Below are 8111 nucleotides of genomic sequence, written 5' to 3'. Positions count from 1 at the left end.
TAGTGAACCACGTATGTATTGTCGTAGACGTCATTTGACGTCCATAAAATCCTTGTACGCTGGGATTTGGGTTGCCGTGGCTCTTTACCGCGTTCACAGAAAACACCAGGCACGGAATTCGACAGCGTTCCGAGTGGCAGGATTCCGGTAGCAAGTATTCCGTTGGTATTTGGGAAACGATCTCACGATGGGCTTAATGGACAGTCTCGGTCTCAGCGGTCTCGCTGGTGGCGTCCAGCGAATGGACAAGCGACAGGTGAGTGGGAAAGCTTTGTAGGTGCCTGTGCGTGGCGTTGATAAAAGTGTTTTCCTCTTTGTTCAGTTTCTGTTCCAAATGCTCAGCTTTGGGATGATCGTTTCATCCGCACTAATGATCTGGAAGGGACTGATGGTCGTCACTGGCAGCGAATCCCCGATTGTCGTTGTGCTTAGCGGTAGCATGGAACCGGCTTTCCATCGTGGCGACTTGCTGTTCCTCACGAACCAGGACGAACCTGTCCGCGTCGGAGAGATCGTTGTGTTCAAAATAGAAGGACGGGACATTCCGATCGTCCATCGAGTGATTAAACTGCACGAAAAGTATGCTAACATTGCTTCGTACTCTACCGTTCATGTGGAAAAGTGTAACATGCCTCTTTCAACACGCTTTCAGGAGCAACGGTACGGTAAAATTCCTCACGAAAGGTGACAACAACTCGGTCGACGATCGAGGTCTGTACGCGCCGGGGCAGCTTTGGTTGACCAAGAAGGACATTGTAGGTCGAGCGAGAGGTTTCCTCCCGTACGTCGGCATGATAACGATCTACATGAACGAGTATCCTAAGCTAAAGTATGGAATATTGGGACTGCTAGCGTTATACGTATTGGTGCACAGAGAATAGGAAAATGTCGTTTGTGAGTTGAAATCGTCACAGCATTTCGCAGCGCCTCTCTTCAAAGCATTCAGTTTTGTTAACACGTTGCAATCGCCCAATGGATCCCCCTAGGCAGCCGATTCTGTTTGGAAGAATTCGGCAGGCAACCATCTGGTATCTCACAAGAAACGCATAAATAGGGTGATGAAAAAAATAATGCATAAATAAAACACTACTTAAATAATTCCTTTCGCGTTTCCAACATTGTGCAGAAGCGTTTTTTTTATTGTTCAACGAGCAATCTTATTCTATTTATGATGATCAACTTGGCAACATATTTGTTGGCAAAACACAACAAATATAGTTAAACAAATGTTAGTAAACATCAAATTTCTACCATAGTAATTAGTATACTAACTGTATCCGTCATCCTGGTGACAGTTCCCATCTGTTTTTATATTTTGATTTGTACTGTGTAAACAACATCGCTCTTCAATTGGTGGCGTAATTTGTTTACAGTCTATTGCGTCATTTTCCTGTGCCCGGCGTTTTGTTTCATCGCGTCGCGTGTCTCATCGTAAAATGGCTCCTGTAGGTTATTCCTGTGTCCTTTTCGTGATTATGTGCCTGCGGGCCGGAATAGTGGCCGATAATGTGATTGACCCTAGCTGGTTAAAACCTGGCGCCCTGGATCGTTGGGAGCAAAAGCAGCGGCTTCTGCAACAGGATAAAGTATCGTGCGAGGCTGAAGTGCGACCGACGGTAGAATGCAACTGTCCCCCACCACCACCATCGCCCCCGGAAGCTGTTAAGAACCCCACTGGACCATCGGAAATCACTGAAGACCATAAGCTGGTCCTGCATTTCTATCGCAAGCTGGTGAAAACAATGTTTGAACGCGGTGCCCTCCAACTGGAACCAAATGGTGCGTTCTACGACAGCATCCTAACACTGAAGGTAACCAACATTCAGCTGGACAAGCTACTGAAAGAGACGAGCACACCCCGGGAGATCGATGCAACGCTGTCGGAAATACTGGAGCAATCGAATAACATAAGGAGGAAGATCACGCTGAACGAATCGCGATGCGAACGTTTGTATAGTTTCTTGGTAGAGTTTGGTGAATCGAGAATTCTGCACACCATCCAGCCAATCGTACTGCTGCTGCTAGGGTGCGTCCTTGTGCGCACAATTTCCCGCTACATCAGGATGCATCCGTTCATCGTGTTTCTGCTGCTCATTTTTAGCGTCACCGTAATAAACAAGTGGCAGGAGTGCAACGAAAATCTGGCCAAAAAATCACTAGGAAGCTTAGACAAAGAGTCGACCTCTTGGCTCGGAACACTGTTCATGTTTGGCCGCAGCGGCGGTGACTCAACGGGGCAATCGACGCTTCCCATCTGCGATCCCCTGCAGGTGCTGGTGGAGACAACGGTATCGGTGCAGGCGGTCTACTTTAACGCCATGTTCAAGCAATTGCTCAATGCATTCGAAGAGCATACACAGAACGCTCGGTTTTGGGAGAAAATCGTTATCGCAGGGCTACTGCTAGGGATATTCTACGTAATATTGACCACTTTACTTCAGGTGGGCGTCGCAAGTGGTTTCCGGATGGTTGGCAACGTTGTTACAGCGGGTTTCCATCGACCAAGACATGCTACTATCGGTGACCACGCTGCAAACGAGACCCCGCAACAACTTCCCACCATTAACGTGAATATTCAAATCCGTGATGTGGACGTCGGTGGACAATCGCGTCGCGAGATTCTGCGAACCGAAAGCCAACGCATTGAAATCGTGTCCGAGGAGGAATCTACTCTTCCTCAACCAGCTGAAAGGTCAGAACTTTTGGCGCTCGAAGACAAAGGAAAAGAAACGACCGAAGTGAAAGAATTAGAATGCCCCAAAAAAACGTCCACTGCCGAATCGAGCGACGAAAAGAAAGTAAAAGTGACACAGAGCTAGCTAACGATAAGAAATCTGAAAAAAAACAAAATACGCTTATTTCTAAACTATTCCACGCTGGACCGGGGTCCAGAAACGTAACGCTTGATTTCCAAGACACACCAAACGAAATAGTTAGGTTTTTTTTATTCTCTTCTGTAAAAAGTGTTTCATTATGTATCTGTGTGTAATAAAGTGACGTCATAAATAAAATATTCTTTGATAAAATTTCTTTTTCTTTTGTCTAATAATACAATGTACCATATGCAGTGTCGGGGTCTTATTATTTTAGGAATGATCCCTGAGTATTTTTTGTTTCTGTAGGTTATTTTTCACACCAAATCTCATCTAAATTATGGAAATTTGAAAATCTTCGCCTTCGGGTTGGTTGAGTCAGATGTGGTTTGATATCATAATTAATATTTTCTTGAATGCAAAATTGATTAATTGTTGAAGTCGCATCACCACGCACCTATTAAATTTGTGGGAAAACTCGTCTCTTCTCTTCAATTCAATTATTGTATTGCAGCTTTGTATCGATGAACAGTCAATCTGCATGTAGTTTAACTCCGCGTCGTAAGGTTTTGAATGGTTTCTTACAACGTTGAAGAGTAAATACAAAACAGGAGCAAATCAGTTTGAAGAAAATGGTATCACTTGGAACAATGCGTTTTTCGTACAGAATTCAATTGATCTGTGTTGATTTACTCATCTACAATGTCCCTTGCAAAATAATGCAAATGCAATCTATGTAAATGTGAAAGGTTTCCCGTCACTTTAATGTGGTGCAAAACAATTGGATCAACGAAAATAAAAACCAAAAAAACACGAAAAGACCCACAGCACATTACTGCATATTTGGTACGTTGGTACATGTTTGCGTTTTTCATCTCGTCCTTCTATCTAATCACTAGCCTATCGTGTCGGGCAAAGCGAAAAAAAATGCTTTCCCCCGTAAGTCTTTGATGATACACTCTATCTCAAACTTATTCTACAGCGATAACTTTTTCACGTAGCAAAAATCGGCAACTCGTCTTCTACTTTTGCCTTTCGGCGCTGGTGGGCGAAAGCGAAACGGAACCGGAATCGGTCGGGAGCTTGGAGTTTGCGCCCGCTATAAAGGTTGTATTGGTTAGGTGTATGTAGTGTGGATTAATTATCCGAAATTGCTGTTCATCGTTGCAGAACGATATGATTGCCGGAAACATTGGCAACTGGGTATCGAACAGCAGCGGCCCGGAAGATGGAGCTACGTCCACGGGAGTATTTGATACATTGGAGGGTATTTCTGGGAACGGAAAGAAAATGTATGTTAACACCGATACAAACAAATAACATGCGTTTAAAAAATCCCTTTACCTTGATGGAGTAAACTTTTGGAAATCAACTCTGGAGTAGACGTTTTAGCACTAAAATCACAACCTATGTCGGTCTGATTCCAATTGAATTTCTGTGGCTCATTCGAGTCCGGGTCGTTGGAGCCGATTTGCTCCAACGGATCGGGAATGCTTAATTTTGACTCATCTGACGGTAGACATTTGAAAATGTCTTCCATTTCGTCTGTCAGCGGCTGCAGCAGATCATCCTTAGAAACTAGATTGAGATCAATGTTTGAGCTTTCGCTGACATAAGGCAGCGATTCTTCCTTTAGCACATCCGGCAATGGGATCATCATCCTGGTAGTGCGCTTTTTCGACTTCCCACTTTTAGGTGCCTTATCAGACTGGCTCGCAGCTTCAGTAGACGTTGGAACCTTTTTCGGAACCGCATCCGTCGGCCTTTTCTTCGTCATAAACTTCGGCACACTGTCGAGCTTCTCGCCTGTCCGGTGGTCGACTTTGTGGCGGCGTCGAATGTGCTTGAGCCAGTTGGGAAAGTTGGTAAAGTCCCGGGTGCAGTACTTACACTTGAACGGTCGAAGTCCCGAGTGGATGTTGCTGTGTTGTCGCAGCTTGGAACTACTGAGAAAGCCTTTGTTACATTCGGTACACACGTACGGCCGTTCGTTGGTGTGCACCGCCGAGTGTACTTTCAGGCACCGTTCCGTTTTGTAGCACTTGTCACACACTTCGCAGCGAAACGGACGTTCCTCGGAATGGTGGTGCAGATGGCGCTGAAGCTGAGCCTTCTCGCAGAATGCCTTATCGCACTGATCGCATTGGAACGGCCGGTTGCCATTGTGCGTCTTGTGGTGCTGGATAAGGTTAATCTTCTGCACGAATGCTCGGCCACACTCTTGGCAGGAAAATTTGGGACTTTCCGAATGTATCTTACGATGCGAATAGAAACCTCCCGCTGAGAGTGACCTGGAAAAATTACAATTCCGTGTTGAATGTGACAAAGAAACTAACGCAACGAACAGCCGAAAACTTACTTTCCACAATCGGGACACTCTACTAGTTGCTTTGGCGCCGGATGCGTTTTGCGTGTGTGTTCCTTCAGATCAGCTTGAGTTTTAAATAAAATGTTGCATTTTATACACTCGAGAGAAGGAGGTTTAGCTTCCGCAGTCTTTCCATTTCGTTCCCTGGACGGACCCGCAATGCTGGGCAAATGTGTGTTTTGATGGCGAACGAGATCGGATTTTTGATGAAAAATTTTCGCACATTCCTGACACGTGTATCGCTGGGTGTCACTATTTCTGTGCCGATAGCAGTGCAGATGGTACGCCCTGTATTGCTCGATCCGCTTATCGCACACGGGGCAAGCATATATTGGATCTTGATGGTAGTTGGAGCGAAAGTGCACGTCATACGTGGCACGTGAGGTGAACACTTTGCTGCAGTTGCAACATTTTATTGCAATTTTGCTGCCCTTCTTGTTATCTCCCGCAGTGATGTTGATTGCGGATCCTGTTGGTATAATTTCCCCGTCCTCCAACGCTCGTCCCAATGGTACACCGTTGCTATCGAAATACTTGGTTGGGGAGGGATTTTGTGGTTCCATAATCAACTTCAAATCACGGCCTGTGGTAACGAAAAGAGTTGTTAGCAAAATATGTTGTAGTTGAGCTTGGCTTTACCGTAGGATAAAACATACCATCTTGCTTCTTCTTCTTTGTGTGTCCGGTAGTCGGAATACACTTACTGCTGCCCTTATCGCTATCGGCCGCATTGGTGGGTACTTGAGAGCTTTCTTTAGACGCACCAGCCAATGTTTTTATCGTTCGATTCTCTACCACCGGCTGAATGTCACTTTCCATATTGCTTCTTTCAGCTACAGGCGGCCGGCAAGAATTGCGCCACTCCAGCAAAACAGATAATCAAAACAAACAAATCGCAGAAACCACTCGTAAACAACACACAACAAAGATAGGTTAGGATTCTTGGGGGATGGATTATTCGGTTGAAATTTGATTGTTGCTCGCTATCTATGTTATTTTTCATCGACGCTGTGATTCAGATTTACGATAAAACTTGTTTGCAAAGAAAAAAGTACACAAATCACAATAATTTAAAGAATTTTTTGAGGAACACAAATCAAAACAACCAACACGGAGGCGGCCATTTTTGTTTCTCAAGGTAGCAAAGGTAGCTATACTTCCATGGTGAGCTACATAAACGATAGCAGCACACAAAGTGTGTACACACCTTTGCGTATGTTTAGAAAATACTTTCAAACACTACAAATATTCCGAACAAGGCTACAGCCCTTTCGAACAGGTTTTTAACACCTCAAAATATCGGGGAAAGCGAAAATATAAAGAAATTTTATTTTTTCGGAGATACGAATGACCGAAGAGGTCAAAGTCTCTAAAAAACAAAAAACTGCGAATTTAAATTGAAAAACTTCGTCCTGAAATTAAATTTCAAATATGGCCTTTATTAAATTTTGTTGAGCTACTTCACTTACGCGATTCACTCGGCTCGAATATATAGTAAAGCGTGACATTGTTTTAAGCCTGGTCGATCTCTCTCTAAGTTAAATGATTTAATTTAAATATTCACCCGGAAAGGAAACATATGATTGCACGGAAAGCTTTCAATCAGTCACGACTTGGTTGCCAATCTTCCAGAGAACAAACTTGGAAACCAATACGATTTTTCCTGCCCTTGATCGTCCAGCCACGCCATTCCTTCGCCGAGTACTTTTTCGACAGCTTGCTGAGCCCTTATTTCGGTCCATCTGAAAAAGAAAATGCTATTTTAGAGCAGTGTTCCTTTAAATCATCCAAAACTCGTATCTTCATCATACCCCAGATCTTTCACCAATGACGCCACCGTCACAAATCCTTGACCTTGGTTTGAGGCTGCCGTTAACACTGCTGTTTCCTGGAGGCTCAGTTCACCCGGAATTGACTGTACCATATGACGCGATTTTCCAACCGAATAAACCGTAAATCCGTTGCCAAATATTTTGAGTTTCTTCGTTGCTATTAGGATGTCTTCGTTCGTGATCTCCTGGTGAATTTGACTTTTACCACGTGCAGCAACAAGCCGATTTCTGAGTTCTTCCAAATCCATCAAACCTCCTTAAAAAGCAAACGAAAGTGAGCAGATTGTCTCTCTACAAGAATCGAAAACAGGACGCACCTGTAATGTGATTGTGGGCCAGGCATACTTCCACCACCTGTACGCTTAGCTCGTAGTAGAAATCACCCATGCCAAGAACGCTCCAGAAACCTTTCCCCGACGATAGTGGATCGACGCCGATTGCGGCACACATTTCTTGAAACTGGCGTCGGAAGCTAGGATTCTTTTTGATTTCATTCCTATGTTTGCTAGCGAATTCTTCTAGATTTTCCTTTAGCGCCTCCATCTGCTTGACCATCTGTTCAAATTGCGACTCTTGCAGTTCGGTCCCTTTGTCCTTGTATTTTTCGGCCTCCAGCCGCTGTTTTTGGATAGCTCCGACTCCAGCACGCCGTCTCATTTTGTATGTGTTTAGAAAACTACAATTTACTCAATTGCAACTCAATTGCAACAACAGTAGAACCGAGAGTGGTGAAAATTTGTTTTGTTTTAATTTTGTTCCAATGACAGCTCTCCAGCTGATTTAATCCAAGGTAAATGCAATATTCAGTTCAATGGTAAACATAGGTTTTGATTGTTTCATGAAAATGGAATACGAGTTCAAATGTTTCTTGATTCTACGAGCAGCAAAAATAGAATATACTATTTCATAACATTATCAGGAATATGTTTATTTAATTGCTTATTTTTCACTCAAATATTGATTTTATTCTCAACCAAGATTATTGGAGCGAAGAAGTACTAGCGCAAGTAGGAACCTTGTTCGCAATGTCAAAATACTCTACGCAAACCTTGGTTGAATTCTTCGAATTGTTATGACAGGTGTTTATAATCAGCGCGC

The 8111-nt window shown here is 43.8% G+C and overlaps 3 protein-coding genes across 3 annotated transcripts; 1 reads left to right on the top strand and 2 right to left on the bottom strand.

Annotated features, from left to right (window-relative positions):
* The first annotated feature begins 34 nt into the window (after nucleotides 1-34).
* Nucleotides 35-1114, top strand: LOC131272682 (signal peptidase complex catalytic subunit SEC11A). The gene is made up of 3 exons (XM_058274508.1): nucleotides 35-256; nucleotides 323-579; nucleotides 653-1114. The coding sequence occupies exons 1-3, from the start codon at nucleotides 188-190 to the stop codon at nucleotides 879-881; spliced, it is 555 nt and encodes a 184-aa protein (XP_058130491.1). The 5' UTR covers nucleotides 35-187; the 3' UTR covers nucleotides 882-1114.
* Nucleotides 1115-3518: 2404 nt separating this feature from the next.
* LOC131272723 (zinc finger protein 668-like) lies at nucleotides 3519-6165 on the bottom strand. The gene is made up of 4 exons (XM_058274557.1): nucleotides 5838-6165; nucleotides 5173-5764; nucleotides 4158-5104; nucleotides 3519-4086 (listed from the first exon to the last, which is right to left on the bottom strand). Exons 1-4 carry the CDS (start codon nucleotides 5998-6000, stop codon nucleotides 3836-3838), a joined length of 1953 nt encoding a protein of 650 aa, XP_058130540.1. The 5' UTR covers nucleotides 6001-6165; the 3' UTR covers nucleotides 3519-3835.
* Nucleotides 6166-6593: 428 nt separating this feature from the next.
* Nucleotides 6594-7732, bottom strand: LOC131258480 (vacuolar-sorting protein SNF8). The gene is made up of 3 exons (XM_058259806.1): nucleotides 7331-7732; nucleotides 6993-7269; nucleotides 6594-6923 (listed from the first exon to the last, which is right to left on the bottom strand). Exons 1-3 carry the CDS (start codon nucleotides 7668-7670, stop codon nucleotides 6788-6790), a joined length of 753 nt encoding a protein of 250 aa, XP_058115789.1. The 5' UTR covers nucleotides 7671-7732; the 3' UTR covers nucleotides 6594-6787.
* Nucleotides 7733-8111: the final 379 nt, after the last annotated feature.

The sequence above is a fragment of the Anopheles coustani genome, chromosome 3 (genome assembly GCF_943734705.1).
Source record: "Anopheles coustani chromosome 3, idAnoCousDA_361_x.2, whole genome shotgun sequence".
NCBI lineage: Eukaryota > Metazoa > Arthropoda > Insecta > Diptera > Culicidae > Anopheles > Anopheles coustani.
The sequence above is the reverse complement of the archived record's forward strand: the minus strand, read 5'-3'. Positions and strand labels throughout refer to the sequence as shown.

Bases quoted from the DNA above. Each gene is read 5' to 3' on its own strand.
- LOC131272723 (XM_058274557.1), bottom strand. From the start codon at position 6,000: ATGGAAAGTGACATTCAGCCGGTGGTAGAGAATCGAACGATAAAAACA. The intron at 5,765-5,837 runs GTATGTTTTATC...TCGTTACCACAG, and splicing joins AAAGAAGAAGAAGCAAGATG to GCCGTGATTTGAAGTTGATT. The intron at 4,087-4,157 runs GTAAAGGGATTT...TTCCGTTCCCAG, and splicing joins CAAAAGTTTACTCCATCAAG to AAATACCCTCCAATGTATCA.
- LOC131258480 (XM_058259806.1), bottom strand. From the start codon at position 7,670: ATGAGACGGCGTGCTGGAGTCGGAGCTATCCAAAAACAGCGGCTGGAG. The intron at 7,270-7,330 runs GTGCGTCCTGTT...TTGCTTTTTAAG, and splicing joins GGCCCACAATCACATTACAG to GAGGTTTGATGGATTTGGAA. The intron at 6,924-6,992 runs GTATGATGAAGA...TTTCTTTTTCAG, and splicing joins TCATTGGTGAAAGATCTGGG to ATGGACCGAAATAAGGGCTC.
- LOC131272682 (XM_058274508.1), top strand. From the start codon at position 188: ATGGGCTTAATGGACAGTCTCGGTCTCAGCGGTCTCGCTGGTGGCGTC. The intron at 257-322 runs GTGAGTGGGAAA...CTCTTTGTTCAG, and splicing joins AGCGAATGGACAAGCGACAG to TTTCTGTTCCAAATGCTCAG. The intron at 580-652 runs GTATGCTAACAT...ACACGCTTTCAG, and splicing joins GTGATTAAACTGCACGAAAA to GAGCAACGGTACGGTAAAAT.